Genomic DNA, 26,297 nt, shown 5'->3' on the forward strand with positions numbered 1-26,297 from the left:
CAGTCTGAAAGAGAGAACATGTAAGCTGTCATCAGTGAACCTTTCAAAATTACTAGTAGAATGAGGAAAATAATACTTATAATTATAAAATGCTTTACTGTTTAAAAGCTCACATATATTTTCTCATTTCTCAAAACAGCTCTGTTAAATAGCTATAACTATCTCCATTTTACAGATGAAGAAACCAAATTAGACGTGGCGTGGTCACACAACTAGTGGCTACTAGTAGCTAGTAGCATGTAGCTTGGCGACTTAAACCCAGTACTTTCCCCATTGTCATCAGAGAACACTGCCCAGATCAAACTGGTCTTCCCTGACAACTCCACAATCATGTTTACACTAAAAGATCCTACCCCCCCTTACTTTGCTGATCCAATCAGACTCTTCCCCAGACATTTGGAATTGGACAATAGTGAGTCTCCACGACTACACGCACTGAGGATATATAAACCTGGGGGTTGTGGAGTGGCTGTATTTTTTAACAAGGTACATGGGAAAGAGATACACCTGGCCTTCAAAGAAAGAAGAACAAAGTGGATTCAGTGACAAAAGGCCCTGTGGCCACCGAGGCAAATACACATTCACACTGTGGTAGCCATGGAGAGGTGCCACTCAGATCCCCCTTCAAAGAACTTGATACCCAGCCACAAGAAGTGCAGTCATCAGCCTCCAGCTGTCAGCTCCAGCTGCAGAGAAGCCTACTGCCCAAGATCACGTCCTTTCTGGGGCAGTCTGCATCAGGTGACTGAGTGGGGTCAGATATAAAGCATGGAGCAGTTCTGCCTGATGCAGGACACTCGAAAGAAAACGCTTTCTCCAGAGCTACCCGGCAAGTCGGCCAAGGATTTGTCAGACCTGCATCACATCTTAAATTCTCTCTTTGACCAATCCTGCTTCCTCCTCCTTCCTTTCACAGGCATTGAACCCTAATAACTCCTATCAGCATCTGTTTCTCAGTAACCCAACATGCAACCCATCACAACACATGCCCACAAAATAAAATTCAGGCTTCCAAGCTTTCTGGTTCCTGCCTCTTGTGTGGACCCAGCTGCACTTCCACTTTCCAGCCTTTATTTTAACCAGGCTCAGGTGCGAACAAAGGCTTTGACCAGATCATTAATTTTCTGTTAGAGTACTGCCACTAACAGCCACGTAATCTTGAGCAAATCATTTTATTTCTCTGAGTCTTCACTTTCTTACCTGTCCATTGAGTGGTCAGGAAAGGCCCTCCTAATATTTACCCTATAGTCAACCAGACAGCTGATTACACACTGCCTGCTGAGCCACCAAAATGGTTTTAACCGTCCATAATATACACTCTCTCATGGTATTTCAGTCTTAGCTTAGATGCTTTCCTAGAAAGTATCCCCAGCTTTCTAGCTGTTAAATTGAACTCAACTATGATTTCCGCAAAGGGCCAGCTCCCAAAGTGAGTAGGAGAGCTGCACCATGGATGCCTGGTGCAGGGCTGGGAGACAGAGATGATAGAGGATAGCATGAAGGTTCAATCCTATACTGCAGGAGCTGGGCTTGTCCCTCTACTCCAATGAGGTAGAAAAGGGAGGGAAAGGGGTTTGAGGAACTGGATAGGAATTCAATGATAGACCCACAAATAACTTCATTCCCCCGTCCCTGCCATGTCTGTCCCTGCAGGCAATACCCTTGCTCTATACTCCAACAACCCAAAGTTCTCTCCGGCAGGACCACTCAAGTTCCCCTGTTCCTTCAAAACTGCCATTTAACAACATCACCACAGCCTCTGATACCTCCATCAAAACTACAGTCCTAAAGTGTTGATTGTTTAACTTAGTTAAGTGACTAGCTGTGATACTCTCAAGAATCCTTACTGGTTTAACGATATTCCCTCCAGTGACTGAGAAAAAAACACACAGATTACAAGAGCAAATGTAGGAAAACGACAAATATCCAAAACACTCCAAAGCGTTTTTGCTTCTGGTGTCTGATTTGTAGTTTCACAACTTTCTCTGTGATCTTAAATGGACATCCGTTATTCTCTTGAGAATAAACACTTCCTCTTGTTCTCATCCCCCAAATGTTGTCTTTAGCAAGGCCACATGGATTCTTTCTGTCATTTAGCCCCTATTCCTAGTATAAACATGTAATGTGGCCTGCAAATCTGAGACAGGCTGGGACCTGGGACCCTTTGCTGCAGTGCCTGCACCTGGACAAAGAGTAACAGAATACAAAGAAACTATAAGGGACTAAAAATAACTGTGTGCATGTGCAGGTGGGGCAAATTAAAAACAACAAGATACAAAAAGACCAAAAACCCAACTGCCACTTCTCAGGAGTCTGCAGCAAAAGCAGGGTACTGCACTTGTACCCGGCACACAGCACCACCAAGGAGATAGGCAGACCACCTAACCCCTCAGGCGGACCCCTAGACCCACCCCTATCCTCACCGCATGTAAAGGAACCAGCTCCCTCCTGCCCCCACCACCCCAAGAGCCAACAAAGGCACCTGTTATTTGTTTTCGCTCCCTTGTGCCGCAGCACTAGTCCCAATAAAGTCTTACCTGATTTTCTTATCTGGCCTCTTATCAATTTCTATTAATTAAGGAGTCCAAGAACCCTGGTCGGTAACAGGGTTACCAGTCAGGCTCTTTTTGACTCCATGGGTAGCTGGCACCTCTAAGTATACTGAAAAAACACTGTCCATATGACTCCTTTGGAAGCCTCTTCCTCTTAACCCATAAGAAAACTTTACGAAACTTTCCCAACTTACTTCAATGCTCCTTCCAGTGCTACAGTATCAGTGGAGCCCCAACTAAGGTTTCAAAATTTCCTCATTCTGCTCACCCATTCAAAATTCCCATTCCCTGATGAACATGTGAATGAGTGATAACAGTTAAATGCCCTGCAAACCATAACAGGATTTGAGGGATTGGCACAAAGCGGCCCACAGCTAAAAATCCATTTCTTTGAAGTCTCCTTATGCAGAGAGAAAAATATGAATCTCACAGACATTATGTAAAGATTAGGTGAAAATGCCTAATGCCCAGTATGTAATATTAATTTTCAAAAGTAACTGAAACGGATGCCAGGATAGTTTTTGTTTTCTGTGTTGTTGTTTTTTTTAAGATGTTCTAGTCCTGGGAGTTGGATTTTTGGCCCAGTCTCTAAATATGTGTGTGTGAGATATATATATATATATATATATATATATATATATATATATATATATATATATTCTCCTAGAGAGAATCCTGTAAGATGCTGTAAATAGGGAACTGGCTGATGCCGGCTGTTACTGACAAAGAAGTGAAAGAATTAAAGTTAATGCCCTCTTTCCTACCTGAAACCTATCAGGATTCCCAATAATAATAGCGACCATATGTTGAGTTTCATCACTGCTAGCTTATTTCCATGCATGATTACACTTAATCATCAAAATAAACTAAAAGATTTGTAATACCATCGTCTCTGGAGTACTGCTGAAGAAACTGAAGCGTGGAGAGGCGTAATAACAGGTGTTTCTTCCATTTTCATGCAAGTTCAGAACAGATTAGGGTGGGTCTTCCCACTACAAAGCTGTGAGAATCCCGCTTCTCGCCCCGGCGCAGAGCGCCTCTGCTCTTTTTAAGCGGAAGCGTGTGGCCACGTGCATAGGGCGCGGCCTCCCCAAGGGAAGGGTTTGGCGAAACCCCGCCCCGAAGGCGGGATGACAGTGGGCGTGGCCTCACGCGGATCCTGGAGGGTCTGTGCCGGACTGCAGCAGAGCCGTAAAGAGCTCCACGAGTCGTGAAGCGGCAGTGCGCGGAAGCGTTGCTTTACGACTGTTTGGAGAGACGCGTCGGGCCGGCATTTTCCGCTTGCTACTTCTCTGATCCACACGTGGGCCGCTGTCGGTGTTCTGGCCAGAAATTCATTCCTATTGGCGTGGACCAGCCATATTGAAGGACAGAGTGGCAACGGAGGTCAAGGATCTTGAGCTGATGGATTTTGCTGCTGAAAATGAAGAGACGTCGGGAGGAGGTCTCCAGAGTGGAGCTGAAGGGGCGCGGCTAAGTCTAGAGTCAGGTGGAGAGAGAGTCAGGGGCACAGTAGGGACCGAGGAGGCCGGCGGTGGAGAGGCGAGGAATGGGCTGACCGGAATGGGGAAGACAGGGGAAGAAGGAAATGGACCAAGGGCAGAGGAGATGCGAGTGGACCTAGCAGTTGTGAAGCAAGAAGTAATGGACTGGTCAGAAATGGAAGAAGGTATGCGGAATGACCAGTGGGTAAAGCAGGAGGTGGAGGATGGGCCGGAGGTGAAAGAGGAAAAACCAGGCACGTTGGAGGTGAAGCAGGAGATGGATAGTAGTTTGATGGTAAAAGAAGAGAAGGTGGAAGAACCAGAGCTAAAGGAAGAGAAAGTGAAGGTGAAGGAAGAAGTGATGAACTGGCTAGAAGAGAAGGAAGAGAAGAAAGATAGCTTGGAGATTAAACGGGAGATGTTTCTTGATCAGAACGTAAAAAAGGAGGAAATAATGGATGAAGTGTGTGTAAAAGAAGAGAAGTATTTCCCTAAAGAAGAAGTGATGGATGATACAAAGGTGAAAGAAGAGCCTCAGATAAATCCCCCAGTGGGCTCCAAGCGGAAACTGGCCATGTCAAGGTAGGGCAAGGAGAATTCCATTGGGGGAATAAAGCTATGGAATCCTCTGTTGTCTAGATTGAAAGAAATTACACTACCAGAAGGGTGTGGAATAATGATAAATAAGTGCCAGTTTGGGTCCCTGGAGCCTGAATGATGGGGGGGGGGGCGATTGGGAAGGGAGGGTTTTGTCAGATGACAATAAATTCAGTGAAAATATGTGAGGTTGGTACTAGTGTCCAGTGGCCAAGTTAGGAAGTGAAAATTCTTGGGGCCAGAAAGCCCTTGGACCAGAATCTGGCTTGACTTAATATGCTCTTGGCTCAGTATTCTTTTGAGAGAGGATAGGTGTGAGGAAAAGTCTAATAAAACCAACAAGGACAAAGTGGAGTAAGTTAAAATTAGAGAAAATACACTTGAACTCACCCAACTGTCTAGTTTCTCTATGGGTACTATGAATATTTATTGCTTTTGATTTAATTTCTTTATAGTGTGATAATGAGGCAGCATAGGAAATAAGAGTAGTCAGTTTCTTGGGATTATCACTGTCTCGAACACAGTGAGTAAAACAAAAGTAGCTGTAGTTTGATTGTCAGTATCCCAAGATCCTAAAAGAACAGTTGAAGACGGATGATGGATAATAGCATTTCTAGATTATTTTGACGCCCATTCTGGGTTGGGTGAGGAGTTGAGAAAGAAAAATGCAGCTGCTACTCTCTAAATTTGCCTGGGTCTTATATCTTTTTCTGGTATGTCTGCCTTTGAGATAAATAAACATAGCTCATGGATTGGACTTCTGGGTATGTGCACACACACAATTGTTAACAGTGTCAAGAGTTACAAGTTAAAATATCGAATGATCTCATTCTCAGATTATAGTAGAAAAGGAAGTCAAAGTGAGATGATTTTTTTAAGTTTAATACGTATTTTCTTGAATTACATATCATTAACAACATTGTAAATGTAGTTGTCATTTCCTAGAGGAGAATTTTCTAACGATGTTTGACAGCTATCAAGTATTTCATAAGAGTTACTTGCATCTACTTTATTCACTATGATTACATGTCTGTAAATTGATTGTGATGAGTAATTGACTCAGCATTAAAAGTTTATAAATAAACATGTAAAGTTAATATTTGATAATTTATCAAGTTTCATTTGGGCTTTTGTAGATGTGAAACTTGTGGTACAGAAGAAGCAAGGTACAGATGTCCACGTTGTATGCGCTATTCCTGCAGGTATATATGTCATTTCCTACCCTGTTATCTCTGCCTGTACCCTTTTTACCTCAAAGTGTAAAAGTACCTCCTCTTTTGTCTCTTCAGTTTGCCCTGTGTAAAGAAACACAAAACAGAACTGACATGTAATGGAGTTCGAGATAAAACTGCATATGTTTCAATACAACAGTTTACTGAAATGAATCTCCTAAGTGGTAAGCCATCTTCTGCATAGCCAATTGATGCTTCCTGGCCATTGGCATATATCATTTGTTTATTTTTCTATTTCCAAATTTGTAGATTATCGATTTTTGGAAGATGTGGCAAGAACAGCAGACCATATTTCTAGAGATGCTTTCTTGAAAAGACCAATGAGCAATAAACATGTAAGTATTTCTTCTACTCCCTTCCAGTTAGAATTTCTTCTAATGAATTAGATTCTTTTTTTTTTTTTCACTCAACAAATATATTAACTTACTAGGGATACAGCAGTGACCAAAACAAGGTCCTTCTCCTCATGGAGCTTGTATTGTAGCAGGAGAGACAGGAGATGAGTAGAGGAACAAATATAATTTCAGGTAACGTTAAGTGCATGTGGAAGATAGGACACAGGAGATTAGAGAAAATGAAAATGGTGTCTGTTTGCTGGGGGAGGGGGTTATAAGGGTACTATTTTCTGTACAGAAGTCAGGAGAGGCTTCTCTGAGAGATGACATTTAAGCAGCAGTCTGAATGATGAGAAAGGCAGTCATGTGAAGGTTTGGAGAAAGACTTTCCAGGTAGAGACAAAAGCAAAAGTAAAGAATGAGTCAGGGATGAAGTTAGGGTGTTTGAGGAATTAAAAGAAGGGCAAGGTGACAGAAGCGTAGTTGAGTGAGGGGCATGTTGAATGTGAGGTTAAAGAAACTAGTGAGGGCTCCTAACGTATTCGAAGTAAAAATGGAAGCCATGGGTGGATATTGAGCCTGTTTGCTTTTTGAAAGATCACTCTTGCTGCTCTCTGGAAAGTGGACTTGAGTAGGCAAGAGTGGAAGATTGGAAGCTGGGAGGCCAGTTATGAGGCTGTTGTTGTGGTTCTAGTCAGAGAGGATGCTGTTAGAATTATTGGGAAGTGATTAGATTTGAATTTTGAAGGAAGAGCTAACAGGACTTGTTTTAATATACTTAATTTTCATACTTTCATCCCTTTTTCATTCCTTATGCACTATGCAAAATTAAAAGCTTACATATTTGAAGTATTTTGCAACTGCTGTTGTTCTAAAATTTCTTTAATAATATTATTAAATCACATCATGGAATTATGTTCATTTTTCAATACCATTTTGGTATTGGAGTTGCAGAATTTTAGTACCTTTTAAACAGTTTATTTTATTGGTGTTATTGGTACAGACATGACATTACCCACATCTGAAAGAAAAATTACCATGCACCAAGTCTTTTTTTCCCTCAAGCTTAATTAGACATAATTAAATTCTACTTAAAAGATAAATTACTTTTTAAATTTTTTTGTGTGAAATATGGCATGCATATAAAAAAGCATAAAATAGAAATACACCTTTTTTTTTTTTTTTTGGCTACGTTGGGTCTTCGTTGCTGCACGTGGGCTTTCTCTAGTTGCGGCGAGCAGGGCCTAATCTTCATTGCAGTGCACGGGCTTCTCATTGTGGTGGCATCTCTTGTTGCTGAGCACAGGCTCTAGGCGCGTGGGCTTCGGTAGTTGTGGTGCACGGGCTCAGTAGTTGTGGCTCACGGGCTCAGAGAGCAGGCTCAGTAGTTGTGGCACACGGGCTTAGTTGCTCCGTGGCATGTGGGATCTTCCCAGACCAGGGCTCGAACCTGTGTCCCCTGCATTGGCGGGTGGATTCTTAACCACTGCGCCACCAGGGAGGTCCAGAAATACACCATTTAATGAATAATTAAGCAGTAAACATACATGTAACTACCACCTAGGTCTAAAATTAGAACATTACCAGCTTCTCAAAAGTTCCTGCCACCAGCTTATGTCCTTTCCTGAACCATTCTTATTTCTGGATTTTCTGTAATAAATGGACTCTGGGTTTTCTAAATTTTAGAAACAGTGCTATGGTGAACACTTCTGTTTAGGAATTGTGGTTTGCTTATACATATGTTTTTCTGGGGTTTATACCTAGAAGCGGAATTGCTTTGTTGTGGCGTATGCATATCTTCAATTTGACTATATGTTACCAAAACATTTTCCAAAGTGGTGATACCAGTTTCTACTCAGAGTAGTGTTTAAGTGTACCTATTGTCGCATCCTCTCCAATACTTGACTTGGTCAGAGTTTCTGAGTTTTTGTCAATTTGATGGCTGTGTTATTTTATTATGATTTTTAATTTGTAGTTGTCTGATTCTTAAAGAGATTGAGCACCTTTCAAATATTTTATTGGCCAATTGGATATTCTTCTTTGTGGTATGCCTGTTAAGTCTTTTGTTCATCTTTTCATTGGTCAGTTGTTTTTTCTTACTGGTTTGTAATAATTCTTTGTATTTTTAGATGCTAGTTGTTAGTTGGTTGTATGTGTTATAAATTCCTTCTTTCATTCTGTGGCTTGTCTTTTTACTGTCTTTAGTGTTTTATGGTAAACAGGTGTTCCTAATTTTCATGTAGTAAAAATTGTTGTATGTTTCCTTTATAGTTAATAGTTTTATGAGTTTATAAAGAAATCCTTCCCTACCTTGTTATGAAGCTATTCTCCTGTAACTATTTTCTGAAAGCTTTACAGTGTTGCATCTCCCATTTATGTCTGTAAACATGGGATTGATTTTTGTCTAGCATGTCAAGTGGAGGTCCTATGTAATTTTCCACATGGATAATCTACTTTTTTCTAGCATCATTTATTGAAAAAATTCATCCTTTCCCTACTGCTCTGCAGGACCATCTTTGTCATATATCAAGCATCCATATATGCTTGGGTCAGTTTCTGGCCTGTCTGTTCGTTCTGGTGGTCCTCTTATCTATCCACACCAATGCTCAGTACTCTAAACTATTATAGTCTTTTACTGAAACTCGCTGAAAGAGTAAGTCTTCCCACTTCATTCATTTTTTAGAATATAACCATTTTTCTAGAATATTTTCTAGAGTATTTTCTAAAATATGGCTGTGGCTCTTTGTAATTTTATACAAATATGAAAAATCAGCCTATTGATTCTACAGTCCTATCTTCCCCACCTGGGAATTTTGATTGGGGTTGCATTTATTTTGTAGAGTTACTTGAGTGATTGGATTTTACAGCATTGAATGTTTAAATCCTTGACTGTTGTATCTCTGCATTTATTTGGTTCTTTAACATCTCTATAATTTTCTCAGTGAAGGTCTTGCATATTTCTTATTAGATTTATTCTTGGGCACTTTATTTTTTCATACTATTTTAAATAGTGTTCTCTTTTTAATGTTTTATTATCTCTTTGCTGGTATTTAGGAATGAGATATTTTTGTTGTCTATTTTATAGTAGTAACCATATTAAAATCTGTCCTAATACCTTATCTATAGATTCTTTGAGATTTTCTCTATAAACAGTTCATCACAATTTGTTTCTATCTTTCTGTCCTTGTTCTTTTATCTCTTTTTCTTGCCTTATTGGTATAGCTAGGACTTCCAATAATGTCAAATAGTGCTGATGATAGTAGATATTTATGTTGTAAGTTGAAGTCCATCCCTAGGTTTGATGATTTGCTGAAAGGATTCACAGGATGCAACATACAGTTGTACTCATGGCTAAAATTTATTACAGTGAAAGGATACAGAGCAAAATTAGCAAAAGGAAAAGGTATACGGGGCAAAGTCTGTAGGAATCCAGCCACAAGCTTCCCAAAGTCCTCTTCTATTGGAGTCACATCGTACGCAGTTAATTCCTTGGGCAATGGGTTGTGATAATTAATGTTTGAAGTTATTGTCTACCAGGGAAACTCACTGCCCAAGGTTTTTATTGGGGGCTGATCGCAGAAGCACCCTCGCCCTAGCACTTGCCAAATTCCATACTCCCAGAAGGGAAGCAGATAAAACCACATTTTTGTACAATTTCAGCACAGTGAACCACTCTTATCATTTTAGGAAAAGTTTTATGTCAGTGTAGGGTCCATTTACCAGTCAGTCAAATTCCCAGACACCAGCCAAGAGCCAACCTTGCCAACAGAACTTTCTAAGGATAACAGTCTCGGGCCTGGTGTATTAACTCTTCTGTACATCTTTGTTTCATAACTCCTGATCATAGAGGGAAAAGTTTCAAGATTTCACCATGATGTTTGCTTTTAAATTTTTTGTAGATACAGTTTGATATTTAGATTAAAGAAGTTCTGTTCCTAGTTTGCTAACAGATGTTAACATGAATGGTGGTTATATTTTATCAAATGCTTTTTCTGTATTTGATTATTTATTCTTTTAATATATAATATTCTAGTATGAATAATCTTTTAATCAATTTTCTATTGTAAGTTAAACTTGCATGGTATATTATTATCATACCCTGCTTTTTATACTTTGCAGAATTCAGTTGTATTATGTATATGTACACATTATCCATTCATTCATTTTTGCATTTCTGTCCGTGAGTGAAATGACCTCTGATTTTCCTTTTTGGTATTCTTAGGTTTCTATATCATTGTGATTTTAGTTTCATAAAATTATTTGAGAATGCTCCCATTTTGTTCTTGGATACATTAAGTAACATTGGGATTATTTCTTCCGTGGGAGTTTAGTAAAATTTATTAATGGGCTTCTGAAGTTTATTCTTTACTGTTTATTGGACTATTTAGGTTTTCTCTGTCTTCTTGAGTCATTGTTAGTAGACTACATTTTTCTAAGAATTTTTCCATTTTACCTAAATTTTACCTAAATGCATTGGCATAAAGTTCTTCATATTTTCCTTTACGTGTCTGTAGAAGTTGTATTATCATTTGTGATAATGCTTATTTGTGTCCTCTTTTTTTCTAGATCAGTTGCTATTGTGAATTCCTTTTCTATTTTGTTAACGTGTCCTCTTGACTTTTGTTATATCCTTTTATATTTTTAGCTTAATTGCACTGTGGTCAGAGAACATATTTTTTCTGAGTTCATTCTTTTAAAATACATTAAGACTTGTGTTTATGGCCCAGCATGTGGTCAGATTTTGTAATGTTCTCTGTTTGCTTGGGAAAGAAAAATTATTCTGCATTTGCTAAATCTAGTATTCTAAATATATTCCTTTTAGGTCAGATTTGTTAATTATGTTGTTCAAATTATTTATAGTGCTACTGGGGTTTTTTTGGTTTTAGTTTTTTGTCTGTTTTTTCTATCAGTTACTGAGAGAGGTGTGTTAAAATTTCCCAGCAGATAAAATCAAAAGGATTTGTATGTTTCTCCTTGTGGTTCAGTTAGCTTTGCTTCATATGCTTTAAGGCTAAATTATTAGATGCATACTTCAGGAAATTCTTGGTGTATTTAACCTTTGGCATTATGATGTGACCCTTTTTGTCTCAAGCTTTTTGTGTACTTTATCTGGTATTGAACTATTTCAGTCCTTTGGTTGGTATTTGCATGGTGTATTTTGTCCCTTACTTTTACTTTTGGCCTTTTTGTATCTTTATGTTCTGGATGTACCTTTTCAAAGTACCGTATTATTGGGTTCCAGTTTTTCTCCATTCTGACAATCTGGAACTTTTAACTGAATCATCAAATTCATTTACTTTTTAATAAAATTACCTATATATTTGACTTTAAATGTGTCACCTTACTTGTGCTATTTGTCCACTTGCTTTGTTCTGTTTTGTTCTTTTTCTTGTCTTTTAGACTAATTGAGTAATTTCTTATAATTTGAATTTTTCTTCTATCAGTTTAGAACTTATACATCCTTTTTCTGTCCTTTCATTGGTTAGGCTAGACATTGCATGCATACTTCATTTATCAGTATCTAAAGTTAATCAGTACCTTAAGCCTGTACTTAAACAATGCAATGACCTTAGAACAGGAGTTGGCAAACTTCTTCTGTAAAGAGTCAGATAGTAAACCTTTTTTTCAAACCTTATGGTTTCTGTCACAACTACTCAACTCTGCCACTGTAGCAAAAAAGCAGCCATGAATAATACATAAACAAATGCACAGGGCTGTATTCCAACAAAATTTGTTTATAAAAATAGGCAGCAGGCAGGATTTGGCCCTAGTTTGCCAGCAGTTACCTTAGAAAACTTAAATTCCATTTAACACTCTACTGACTTTTCGTATTGTTTTCAGGTATTTAAATGGTCTTTTTTGTTTCAATCTCCATACAGTAATTACTGTTTTATCCAGTCAGTGTTTGTTTTGGTTTATCTTCATATTTCCCACTTTCTTTCCTCTTTATTTTTTCTGCCATCATCTTAGACTTTCTGTCTGAGAGATCACTTTCTACCTCAAGGAGATCTTTTAGAATGTCCTTTAGAGAGAGTTTGCTGGTTGCCAACTCTTAGATTACTCTATCGGCATTTAAATCACTCTTAAATGATTTTTGTCTATAGAATTCTGGGTTCAGACTTACTCTTCCATTGTCTATGGCTTCCATTTTTATTGTTGTAAAGTCATCTGTCATTTTTAACTGCCTTTGAAATCTTTTTTCTCTGGATGCATTCTTTTTATTGTTGGTCTTCTGCATTTTTACTATACTGTGAAAATGCACATTTCTTTTTATTTATCTTACTTGAGAATTATTAGATTTATTGAATCAGTGGAGTGTCTTTCATCAATTCTGGGAAATTACCAGCTCGTTTCTATTAAAATATTACCTGTGCTATATTCATTCTCTCTTCTTCTAAAACTACCATTAAATGTGGCTTAAGCCTTCTCCCTATATCATACCTACCCCTTAACCTCTCCCGATTTTGTCATCTTTTTTATCTCTAATGCAAAATTTTAGTTTGGCTTATTTAAAAATCTGCTGAGTCACTTTTTATAGTTTCTCTTCACTGCACATATTTTCAAGCTTTCTTTTATTCCTTTAAATTTTGCAGAGCAGTTCTGTAATCTGTGTATGATTTTTTTAGTGTCTGAATATATAGGGAGCTCTCTCAGCTACATCATTTTCTCTTTTGGTTCCAGTACACTGAGCCTTGTTTACTTATATTGTTTATACTTTTTTATTTTTTGTTGAGTACTGCTTTTTTTTTCTTTAAATATTATTTGTGGGAATTTTTTGAAGGTTAGAACAAACAGACCTTCCTTTATTCTACCAGGTACCTAAGAACATTGCAGATCTGGACTATCTTAAACCAAGTTGAAGGTTTAAGATTGTGTTAACCACACAAGCAAGGCAAATCATTTCATGGGCTAGCATGGGCTCAACCAACCTACATGATCCATGGAGTAACACATGTCAGAGCTAGAATTCTCATATCCCATTTTGTACATCCTACATCAGTGGCTACTTTAAGTTAAACCTTGTACTAGGCAGTGCCATAGTTCCTCCCTGAATGAAGCTACCTGACTAGTAATAGAAGCAGGCATATATATATATATAGCTATGGTATGAAACCATCAGTAAAAAAGAAAGAACTGTATAGGTAATCCCTGTGATTGCTAAAACCTGTATTTTTTTTAAATCCCCATAAAATTCTTCTTTTGGCTTATAGAGTATATGGTTAAAATCACAGGCTCTGGAATTAGACAGACCTGTAATTGAATGTAGCCTTTACATCTCAGAAATAGCTGAAATAGCAGAAATGGGAGTAATAGTAGTACCTGCCTCATAGTATTGTGAGGATTAAATGAGACATTGCTGTTTAGTGCAGTTTGTGAAACATAAGTACTCAATAAATCTTAACTATTATGTTTTGAACATTGTTTTACATGCTTTTGGAATTTAAGGCATTTTAATATTAATTTGCCTATTTGTTTTTGGTTGTTAGATGTACTTTATGAAAAATCGTGCTCGAAAGCAAGGTATTAACTTAAAACTTCTACCCAATGGATTCACCAAAAGGAAAGAAAATTCAACATTTTTTGATAAGAAGTAAGTGTCTGACTTCTTTCTTAGTATATCAGATGTTCTGATTTGATTAGGAACCTTTTTTAAGATTTGGTTTACTATAGAACATTGCTACTCAAAGTGTGGTCTGTAAGGTGTTCGTTATTGGTACAGGACAAGATGACTGCACAAATTGGAAATAAACATTTAGGAACTTATGCTAATTTTATGTCATATGACTTTAATAACACTTTGGGTTTGCAGTGTGTGTGTATGTGTGTGTGTTGTGAGAGATGGAGAGAGAGAGAAGAGAGTGTGTGTACGTGTCTGTCCTTCTCTCTGAGGCCTAAGATACCGTGAAAGTATTTCAGAAGCTTCAAGGACAAAGCAATAAGTCAAAGCAGAATTCCTGCATATTTTTAACAGGAGCAGCTTGGCTTTTATAATCCTTTTACTTTGGGATTCCAAATAGGATTTCATTTGAGAGCCAGTGATGGAGAAGAAAAGGAACTTGGAAAACATTTAGTCTGTAGTGAATCTGTGAATACAGATAATACATTAGAGATGAGTTTCCTGCTCTCTGAAAGTGCTGGGTCAAAAAGGCCCCATTAGTACAGAGAAGAACAGGATCCCAAAGTACTGTAAGTAGCCCACTAAATTATTGGATAATACCTTTCAGAAGTCAACATTCTGGATTTAGAGTCGAAAAACCTGAGTGAGTCCTCCCCGCTTCAGCCTCTTAATAACTGTGAGGCCTTGAGCAAATTACTTCTTTTCTCCAGGCTCCATCTGCATAATGGTGGGGGTTGTACTAGGTAAACTGTAAGGTTCCCTCACAATTTTACTACGTAAATTGAAGAGACAGAATGATCAGAATTATTCTAATAAACCTTCCATCTTTTCAGAAGATATTATATTATTAGAGAATGGTGTTCAAGACAAATATTTGTAAAGGTGGTTTTCCCTTTTTTCGGTTGGTTTCCAGGAGTAAAGTAATACTTAGCATTTATCAAATATGAGATGATTCTTTTGTGTATTTTGAAACTGACATATTTAGAAATAGACATAATTTGTTTGAAATTTAAGATAACTGGTTTGTGCCTTCTGAAATATAAAATGTTTTCCTGTTTTATGAAAGAAACCATTCAGAATGTTTTTACTACTACTAATATAGCCTCAAATTTTAAATTTTGGGGTCTTTAGACACATGAATGTATGTAGGAAGTTTTTTCCAAGAATACTACATTTGGTGTATTTTCTGGGTTTAGAACACAAATTTATACTGTTATTTTGGAACACCTCAGATCTCTGAAATGGCAAATTGGACTCTTCTTGCATTATGCCTTTTACTCATGAATTTACAATGATTTGGGCTTGATTTTCTTATATTTTTAGTCTCTTCCCATGAGGAGTTTAGCAACATAGTACACAGTAGACTTTAGAGTCAATTTCTTAGCTGCTTTCACATCTGTAACATGGAGCTAATGATAGCTACTGTGTAGTTGTGACCTTAGTGTATTAATTTACCTAGACACTAACTGGAGTGTAGGAAGGAATCAGCATATAGTAGCAATTGTAAAAGTAATACATCCTCATCATAAAAAAATTTAAAGGAAAAATAGCACCTTTAATTCCACTACGCAGAGACAACCATTGATAATATTTTATGTTTTCTTCTAATCATGTGTCCTTTTTTCAATTAATAAAGTAAAACATAATATTAAATACTTATATAAAAGTATAAAAAGTTACATGACTCTCCTCAAGTTAAACATTATTCATCTTTGTGAATAAAGGCACACACTGTTTTTTCTACAGCTAGCTTTTTTCTATTTAACAATATATTATGGACATCTTGTTAATGCAAATCTGCCTCACTTTGTTTAAGTAGTATATTTCAACTATGACTACTATATCCTAATTTATTTAATTATTCCCATATTCATGAACATTTTTAGCTAATTTCTAGATTTTAATTATTACAAATAATGCTGTTATAAACATCCTTGAATAAATTGTTTTGTGTCCTTATGTGACTTTTTCTGTATGATGAGTTCCTAGAAAGTGGAATTACTGGATCGGAGAGTACATGCATTTATACTTTTGAAGGAAACTCCAAATTGTCCTCCCCAAAAAAGTACCACTTTGTACCTTCCACAAAAATATATGAGTGCCTATTTTAGTTATACTGCACTTTAATTGAATATTATTAAACTTTTTTGCATATCTGATTAGAGGTTGAACAGTTGAATTTTTTCATTTAATGTGCCTGCTTATATCTCATCTTGATCTGTTGCATGCATTGTAAATGTTTTCACCAGTCTTTTCACCCTTAATTTTGTCTTCCAGTCATTTTTGATGCATTTTAAAGAGCTGTAAAAAAAATTCTATAAAACATAGAGATAGTAAAATGGAGTGGTTAAGAGCACAAACTGGACCTAGGGCTGCCTGGGTTCAGATTTCTAACCAGCTGCTTCCTAGCCATGTGATATTAAGCTAAGCCACCTAACTTCTTTGTGCTTCAGCTTCCTCATCTATAAAGTAGGGCTAGTAATAATAAACTAGGGATAAGCCAGTTTTCATTTCCATTTGTAGTAAATGAGAATACCTATTTAAACATCTCACTAGCACTGAGTTGTCTCTTTTTTAAAAAATTTTGCTGCTATTTTGGAAGGTGGAAATGATATTTTGTTTTAATTTGATTTTATTTAATTGCTACTTAGATATGGAATATTTGGCCACATGTTTCAGAATAATATCTTAAAATTCAAGTGTGAAGTTTGACTTAATCCAATCTGTGGTAGTAAGATGATCTTTCATTCTTATAACTATTTTGGTGAAATAAATAATTGAAATCTATGGAACAGAATTTTTCTATTTGTTCTTTGTTAAATTGCCCATTATTATTTCTAAATGGAAAATGCCACGAACTGAATTTAAAATGTCTGTGTTTGGATGTTTGACGAATAGTAAAGCATTAAGGTGAATTCCCAGTTAGTTGATAGCCATACTTAGAATATTCTGCTTAGTTGGTTGATAGTCAGCTTGGAAATCTCTTTAGTGTGTTCCTATATTTTGTTCATTCTTGTTCAGCATTTTCATCAGTGATTTAGATCATGATTTCTTATCTTGGCACTGTGATGTTTTGAGCCACACAGTTCTTTGTTGTGAGTGGCTGGCGTGTGTATTATAGGATGTTTAGCAGCATCCCTGGCTTCTACTGACTAGATTTTGGTAACGCACACACACACACACACACACACATCCCCTGGGATGGGGGCAGTGGGGAGAGGCAAAATATGAGAACCACTGATTTAGATGAATACGGAAGACATACTTATTGAACTTGATGTTTGGCAAGATCAGGATTGCAGAAAATTTTGATTGCTAAAAGGTGATATATAAGTAGCAAGATAAATATATATGGTCCTGTACTTTACTCTTAGTGGGGAAAAGTGAAGAAAGGCATTTAGAAGTACCTTTTTTGTGATATCTATGTTTTCTCAGACATTCATATGAAAACGATAAAAATTTTAGATGATCGTAGTGTTATTTGCTGGAAGGAGGGAAGAAGGGGGTGCTGCATCTTATCAAAGAATTATTTTTACCTCCCACATCCCCAGTATTGTGTTTTTAAGGGACTTGTTTTCAATGCTTTTTTAAACTTTCAAAAGTGGTTAAGGTTTTGACTGAGATAAACCTGAATTTGAATATTGCCTCTACATATGGTTCACGTTAGGTGACCTCAGGCAAGAGCGAATTTACTGGGTTGTTGAGGGGTGTAAATGAAATAATACCTAAAGTAATACCTGGCACTTAGTAGATAATGTGCAATGATAATAAACGATCTGCATTCTCTTACTGGACATCTTTGGGGATATGTTACGTTTACTATATTATATTCATCCCTAGTAGGTTTGGGGCAGCATTATATAATCAAACAATACTATTTCTGCAGTGAAACCTACAAATGTTTACATTATAATGGGAAAATAATGACTGTAAATGAGCTCAGTCAGGTTTCTGCTGCTGGAGGAGTTATGAAAATTTTCAGTTTCAGAGATTCAGGGTTTGGAATTGTTCGTATGCGATCTTGGTCCTGTACTAAGATTATTATAATTACTCCCTAGGTATTAAATTGTTCCTCTGTTTTTTTAAGCAGCTTGAGCTACAGTATACACAAAAGCTCAAATTGAAGTTCTTTAAAATTAAATGTTCCACAGTGTTCATTGCAGCACTATTTACAATAGCCAGGACATGGAAGCAACCTAGGTGTCCATCGACAGATGAATGGATAAAGAAGATGTGGCACATATATGCAATGTAATATTACTCAGCCATAAAAAGAAACAAAATTGAGTTATTTGTAGTGAGGTGGATGGATCTAGAGTCTGTCATACAGAGTGAAGTAAGTCAGAAAGAGAAAAACAAATACTGTATGCTAACACATATGGAATCTAAAAAAAAAGAAAAGAAAAAATGGTTCTGATGAACCTAGGGGCAGGACAGGAATAAAGATGCAGACGTAGAGAATGGACTTGAGGACACCGGGAAGGGGAGGGGGAAGCTGGGACGAAGTGAGAGAGTAGTACTGACATATATACACTACTAAATGTAAAGTAGATAGCTAGTGGGAAGCAGCTGCATTGCATGGGGAGATCAGCTCAGTGCTTTGTGACCACCTAGAGGTGTGGGATAGGGAGGGTGGGAGGGAGACACAAGAGGGAGGGGATATGGGGATATATGTATGCACATAGCTGATTCACTCTGTTATACAGCAGAAACTAACACATTATAAAGCAATTATACTCCAATAAAGATGTTAAAAAAAAAGAAAAATTAAATGTTCCAGTGGTAACTTTTGAGCATTCTGAGTGAAGAATTCTTTGTGGTGTTTTTGTAACTTTTCTGTAAAGTTTGAAATTACTTGAAAATAAAACATTTTTTAGAAACAATTAAATAGCCCCATATGAAGTGTGACTAAAGCACATTGTGCTTGAATTACCTCTGTAGGACTAACAGCAGGTTATGTGGTAGCAAGTGCATTAGGTACCTTAGAATCATAGGTTCATTTTAAGCCAGGCATCCTTTATGGTAGGAGTTTTTGACCAGTATGACTTCAAATCTCCTAAAATCATATGCAAAATTATGTGATATGTGAATTTTTCTAAGACTAGGAACCATAATTTTCATTTTATAGTCAAAGTGGGATATAACACTAACCAGCCTGTGATGTCAAAAGTGTATTTAATATCAATAGCAACAAATTTTAGAGGACTGGTGAATTTGCTGGAACGTCATAATGGATAACTTTAATGAACAAAGAAAAGTTAAGGGTTGTTTATATTAAGAATAAGTCGAGCCAATACGAAAAAGACATTCTCTGTTAAAAATAGAGGAGCTTGGTAAGGAAATATGTGCAATATAAGGCTCCCCTACTTATTTTATAGCAGATCCCAAACTACTTCTTTTAAATTGTGACTCTTTCAAAGGTAACTTCTCTGCCTCATCTCTTCCATAGGGCATGTAACTTGATGTTTACTTTCACCCAATGCTAATCAAAAACTGTTGAAAGAAATATGAAAGATCTCTATGAAGAAAACTTAAATTCTACTGAATGGCTTAAAAGAGTTGAACAAATGGGGGGAAAGGACCATGTTATTAAGAGACTCAATATTATAGAAATAACATTTATTTCTTAAATGAATGATCTTTAAATCTGATATGATCCCAATGAAAATATTAATGGGATTTTGTTTGGTTTTGATTTCGGATTTTTTAATTTTTTTTTTGGAGAAGGAAAGGATTCATGATAAAATGACTTAAGTTCATTTGGAAGAGTAAACATGGGAGAAGCACCAGGAGAAACCTGGGAAAAGAAAGAGTAATAAGGCTGGACGCATTAAAATGTATGAAATTTTAGTAAAGTTTTATGGTGTTGACGTAGAAATAAACAGTTAGTTCAGATAACAGAAAATAGACATGAGGCTATTTGGCACTCTAGTATATGATCAGATAGTATGTCAAATTAATACAGAGAATGACTTATTCAATAGATGGGGTTGAGACTGCTTGCCATTTGACAGTTTTTTTACGTGAACTTCCAGGTGGAATTAAAATCTTTTTCTTCCCGTTTTATTGAGATATAATTGACATACAGCACTGTATAAGTGTAAGGTGTACAGCATAGTGATTTGATTTACATATATCATGAAGTGATTATCACAATAAATTTCATGAACATCTGTCATCTCATAGATACAAAATTAAAGAAATAGAAAAAAAATTTTTTTCTTGTGATGAGAGTGCTTGGATTTACTCTCTGAACAACTTTCATACATAACACACAACAGTGTTGATTATATTTACCATGTTGTATATTCCATCCCTAGTATTTATTTATCTTATAACTGGAAGTTTGTACCTTTTGACTACCTTTGTCCAATTCCCTCTCCTCCTCCCCTCTCTCTGGTAACCAGAAATCTGATCTCTTTTTCTATGAATAAGTTTATTTTTGAAGAATAAGTGACCTACAACATTATGTTAGTAAAATCTTAAACTTAAAATGAAATTTAAAATATGGGAATATTTTCATAATTTTGAAGAGAGGAACATCCCATCCAAAGCCATAAAGGAAAAAAAACTAAATTTACATAATTTTTTTTAAAAATTGGCCAAAAAAGACCATAATAAAATCAAAAGACTACCAGACCTGCTTCCAAAAAAAATCCTTAAACATATATGACAGTGCTTATGCATTAATTAAAAAAACTAGTAACTAATTAGGAAAAGGGGCAAAGGATAAGAATAGATGGTCATAGAAAGATGTATATATATACATACACACACACACACACACACACACAATATGTGTCTGACAAGCATATATTAACGATATCTAATATAGTGAAGGTATGAGCTAGCCAGACCATTTTCTTCTTCCACTGTTCTTGAGAGTAAAAACTTAGGAGTCATTTTAGAAGACAATATTTCTAAAAGTGTTATACCTGCCTACTCAAGGAATTTAGCCTCAAATGTATTAGTACAGTTCACAGAGATATATGTACATGTATATATATTGCAACATTGTTTTTAATAGTGTAAAAACTGGCAACAGCTTCAAGTATCCCTCAGTATTGGGCTGAGCTAAGTTAATAATGATGCCTTCATACAGTGGAATTCTATGCAACCATTAAACAAAAACAATTAGATACAGAAGTATTGTCATGGAATGACATCCATGATATTGAGTATGTTCAGTGAAAAAATAATGTTGGAGTTTAAATAGTTGTCTGAAAGATATGAAGCTCACTTTTCCTATTGACGTAAAATTTACAGGCAATGAAATGCACAAATCTTAAGTGTATATTTGTTGAGTTTTGACAAATGCATATACCAGTTAAACCCAGTCCCTGTAAATATATAAAATATTACCATCACCCAAGAAAGGTTTTTCCTAGTTATCTCCTCTCCTCCTCAGATAACCTATTCTAGTTTTCACCCTGAAGATGAATTTTGCCTGTTTTAAAATTTCATGTATATGAATCATATAGATCACCCTTACTTTTGAATGATAGTTTAGCTGAATATGAAGTATCTCAAGTTGACATTTATTTTAGTACTTCAGTTTATTTATTCCACTGTTTTCTCACTTCTTTTGCCATTTTTGAGAACACTGATGTTTTATACAATCTTTCTATGTCAGTTGCTTTTAAGTTCTTCACTTTTGTCTTTGGGGTGATTTATCTTCCTTTGGATTTGCTCTGCTTTCTGCATAATTCTGGAAAATTCTAATACATTATCTTAATTTTTTATTTCTTTGTCCGTTTTACCTACATTCTGGGTAATTCATTCAGGTGAATCAACCAAGTCACTTTCCCTCCTTAGCTGTGTCTAATTAATCTGATCTTTAGCCCATGGGCTTTTTGTTTGTTTCAGTTACACTTTTCATTTCTAGAAGTTCTGTTCCTTTCCCAAATCTATCTGGTCTTTTAGGTAGAATGTATTCCTTTCTCATGTTTTAACCTCCCTTTTTATTCAATAATTTAGTGCATTTGTTATTTGTGTAAATAATTCTGTCTGAATTTCTTGGAAATTTGTTACTGCTGTCTGCTGTTTCTGCTGACTCTTCATTTGGATGGCTTGTTTCCTTGTTGTTTTCAAAAATGTAATTGTGAACTCAAGTTCATGTAGGAGGTGGTGTGCATTTGCTTATGCCAGATACCCATCGCACCAATCCAGGACCCTCTTTAATTTCTTAGTCTGAAGTTTATCAGACTATACTACTGGTAATAATTTGAACCCCAAACCCATTTGAGGAGTCCATAGTTATTCATTCTCAATTGAAACCTTTCCCCCACCTCCTATACCTTTCTCTCTCCCTAGACCTCAAGCTGAGGTGGACAGGTTTCCTCATTGTCTCCCTTTGCTGGTTGCCAGAATTTTTCTGGTTCACTCTTTCACTGCATAGTTTTATGCAGTGATCTCAGTTTGAGGTCTCCAGCTTATGTGAGATCAGTATCTTGTCTCACGTCCCGCAGTGGCTGTTGAAACATAAGCCTTTTGGTTACCAAGCCTCTTGATTACTTGGAGGCGAAGGCCTCCAGAGCAGGTGTAGCTTCCATATTCCACTATGGTTTTTAGTTCCTGCTTCCTTTTGGCCCCTGAAAATTTTTCATACTTTTTGATGAGCTCAGTATGTTTGCTGTATTTCTCCAGGGTTTCTTATTGTGTGCCTTGAGAGAGTTTTCAGATGATCTTCTCTGCCAAGTTGCCCTAATTGCTTAAAATAAGTAGTGGCCCCAAACAAAGGGAAGGTCAGTTGTCGAAGACAGATGGATCAGGAAGGCATGACAATTACTTGTTCACCTAACAATTCTACTTTTAGGAATTTATCTGATATATATAACCATACATATGGAAAATGAAATATGTACAAGGATATTCAGTGCAACATTGTTTGTAATAGCAAAAGAGTAGTATGACTCTAAATATCCATCAATAGTGGACTGCTTAAATAAATTATGGTACGCCTTTAAAATGGGGAAAAAATTCAGCAGCTCTAAATGTATGACTATGGAATGGTTGCCAGAAATACTAAGTGAATAAAGATAGATACAGAACTGTGTTCATTGTGTGCTACCATTGTGTGACAAGTAAAGGTTATATCCGTATATACTTATATTATAAACTATTAATAGTAGTTATCTTACGGGAGGGAAATTGGGTAGAGGGCGACAGGGATGGGAATTACGTGCCCTTTTGTACCTTTTTTGAATTTTAGACCATGTGCATATAATACTTATTTTAAGAATAAATAAATGAATTTTTTAAATAATTTTAAAAGATATTGATGGATGTGGGCAGGACCATTTTACATTTTGAGTTGTAAATATATTCAGTAGTCTTTGAAAAGTATTCTGATACTGTCATACAAAATTCCATGTTTTTATCCATGGCTGCATCTTTTCAGTTGTGTTTTAGTGTTTTGCTACAGAAAGCCATGGATAGCAAACCTGGAGATTATCTTGGTTGTGTTTGAATATCACATCTCATTTGGTTGCTTAAGTCCCTCATTTTATTTTCCTGGCTATTTGGGTCTGAGGATTCAGCAGTGAGGGGGAATATATTTTGACTTGTCATTTGGAAAAAAGAATTGGATTGAGAGACTCCTCCCCAATAATATCTTTAGCTTAACGCCAGGCATGTAGTGTCTTGTGTGGTCTGACCTCCCATTCCCTAGGAATGGACCCAACTTTTGACCTTCATCTTCTGGCAGTTTGTCTCCACATGACCTCGACCCTCATTTCTAAGCAGCCCAGTCCTTCTTCATTCCTTTACAACTGTCAGCTTAGAACTGAGTTGCTATCTTCCTTTTGGCCCAGAGTTCTTAGGCTCTCTGTCTAGGGGTCTCTCTTAAACTTAGAGTATTAAGACAGTAGAAGTGTGCCCATTATTAAACAACAGTGTGAATTGCTATCTGAGCTCCAGTCCTATTTTAGAAGCTAGCCACTAGATGTCTCTCTTGTAAAGAAATAACCTTTTATAGATTCTTAAAATTACTTTTTGTAAGAATGTCTATATATGTGTAACTGAGTCACTTTGCTGTACAGCAGAGATTGGCACAGCATTGTAAATCAACTCTACTTCAATAAAAAAAAATTTTTAATTACTTTTTGCTCTTTGGATAAAATTACAGCATTCAAATTTTATTGCGATGATATACCTATCCACCTCTGTATTAATGTCAGTAGCACTTTTTTCTTTAAACAATTATGTGGCGATACATTTCTTAAAGCACAGGTTTTTTGGTTTTGTTTTTGTGGGTTTGGTTTTTTGGGGGGAGTATGGTGTCTTATAAGTAGTATAGGTTTGTACTTTGTTGCAAACTAACTTTAGAAAAGAGCAAAGGAAAATGAAATGGATTTAGCAGTTGTGGTCATGGTGAGAGGTAGATTTGGGGGGATTACATAATAGGTGCTCAGTATAAACTTGTTAACTAATTAAAAATGATTAGCTCTATGGTTTCTCTCCGATAACTGCTTTGATACAGTCTGATGAAAAAATTTCAAAGCAACAGCAAGGACTTTACACTTCTATTCTTTCACACTGGTTTTCTAATGGTTCCTCAGTCAATCAGGTATTTCCTTACTGGGGTCATGTAGAGAGTGGTAAGAAGGAGGTTGTTATGCCACAGCATCACAGAGGGTATATCTTTCCACAGCAACAATTAGCCAGCATTCATACAAATGGAAACCAAACATTCTTGATCATATCAGGGTCCCCATACTGGTTCAGTTAGGGAAGTCCTTCCTCAGTCACCAAGTCTGCTTCTTCATGATATGCCTCAGGAATGAGTCCCTTTCCACTTCCTTCACTGCAGCATCTATCAGCTGTCTTCTCCCATTCAGGCCCATCTTGTCTCACCTGGGACTATTGGGGAACTTCTAAGAGCTCTCCCTACCTTCAGTGTCTTCTTACCTCAGTCACTCTTATACACTGATGCCAGATACATCTTCCTAAAGCATGTTTTTAGTATGATGGTCGCCTGCTCAGAATCTTTTAACGCTTCTTGTACCCACAGGAGTCATTAGCTCAGAGATACCTTCACTGGTCATAGGCAGAATTGCCAGTAGGTGAAATCTGTCATCTCATGTGGCTTTGGATGGACTGCCTGAAGCTCTCAAGTGTTGTACTCTATTCCATGGCCTAAAATTACCTTCCTTTCTTTATCCCCCCCCCCCATTTGAAATGGCTACTTTTCAGGCAGTTGGAAATATCTCTTTCAAGTATTTCTCATTACCCAAAATAATGAAGGGTCTTCCTCAGTGTCTTTACTTTTTAAAAGAGGAATAATAATATATTTAATAATTTTCAAATGTTTATTTTGTATTAAACATGACAAAATTTAATTTAATTTTTATGTGTAAGGGAGTTTTCTTGGCAAGTTATTTACCTCTCTGTGCCCGTTTCCTTATTTGTAAGATGCGGACAATAATGTGCCAGTTTTGTGTAAATGGTTTTCAATCTAGAGTATACATCAGAATTAACTGGGACAATTTCAAAATGCAGATACCTGGGCCTGACCAACAGAATTCCTAAGTCATTGAGCCTAGGGTAGAGCTTAGGTATCTTTACATTATAAAAGAACCAGATGAGGCTGTGCATATGTAGGGGCAGAGGATATATGGGAAATCTCTGTACCTTCCTCTTGATTTTGCTGTGCACCTAAAGGGCTCTAAAAAAAATTTGTCTTTAATTTAAAAAAAAAAAAAAAGGCACTAGGTGATTCTTATGTTTATCTCTACCTGAAAACCACTGACCTATATGCCAGTAAGTCACTGTCCTTCTTCTCAAGTAGTTCAGTGGGAAGACAAGACAGCAAACTCTCATAACGTAGTGTGGTGAATGCTCTGATGGAAGATACATGGAACGTTGTGGGAGCACAAAGGAGGGCTCAGTGCCCCAGCCTTGGGGAAGTGTTATTCCTTAAGAGCTGGGGACTGGAAAGTCTTCCCAAGAGAAGATAGAATTTGAGCAAATTATTGAAGGACAAGGAGGAGTTTTTAAGTCTAGGGTTTTATCCAGACAGAGGGAAGGATAGTCTTATGGTGAGAATATCAGATGCAAAAAGAGTAGCAAATTGAAGACAATGTAAGTAGTCTGGTATATCTAGAAACTAGGGTGGGAGTTGGGAAGTGGTAGGGGATAAGACTGGAGAGAGCCCCACTGGGGCTTGGCCTTGCAGGACCTTATATGCCATGCCAGGGAGTTGAGATAGAGTCATACTTTAAGCAGAATATGTTCCTGTTCCTCTAAGGGATCCATACTAAATAGTGGATCTTCATAGTTGTCCCCACCTGATTTCCTAATGTATTCAACTAAATGTACCCAGGCTGGTTATATTCTTAATCCTAGAACGTCTTCCCCTTTCATATTTCCTAGACATCTGTGAAAGTACACATGGTAGCTCATCTTCTCCATTATTTCTCCTTTGCCAGAGTTCCTATAGTACATATTTTCTCCAAAGTTAATGTGAAACAGATGCTGGC

At 36.7% G+C, this 26,297-nt stretch overlaps 1 protein-coding gene across 1 annotated transcript in view; it reads left to right on the plus strand.

Moving 5' to 3' along the window:
- The first annotated feature begins 3,811 nt into the window (after positions 1-3,811).
- ZNHIT6 (zinc finger HIT-type containing 6) overlaps positions 3,812-26,297 on the plus strand; it is a 54,178-nt gene continuing 31,692 nt past the window's right edge. The window contains exons 1-5 of the mRNA XM_061186380.1: positions 3,812-4,618; positions 5,770-5,835; positions 5,923-6,029; positions 6,115-6,200; positions 13,688-13,791. Coding sequence (XP_061042363.1) covers positions 3,957-4,618; positions 5,770-5,835; positions 5,923-6,029; positions 6,115-6,200; positions 13,688-13,791 — 1,025 coding nt within the window. The 5' untranslated portion in view covers positions 3,812-3,956. The remainder of the gene's footprint in view (positions 4,619-5,769; positions 5,836-5,922; positions 6,030-6,114; positions 6,201-13,687; positions 13,792-26,297) is intronic.

This window comes from Eubalaena glacialis, chromosome 3 (assembly GCF_028564815.1).
Source record: "Eubalaena glacialis isolate mEubGla1 chromosome 3, mEubGla1.1.hap2.+ XY, whole genome shotgun sequence".
NCBI classification, from domain to species: domain Eukaryota; kingdom Metazoa; phylum Chordata; class Mammalia; order Artiodactyla; family Balaenidae; genus Eubalaena; species Eubalaena glacialis.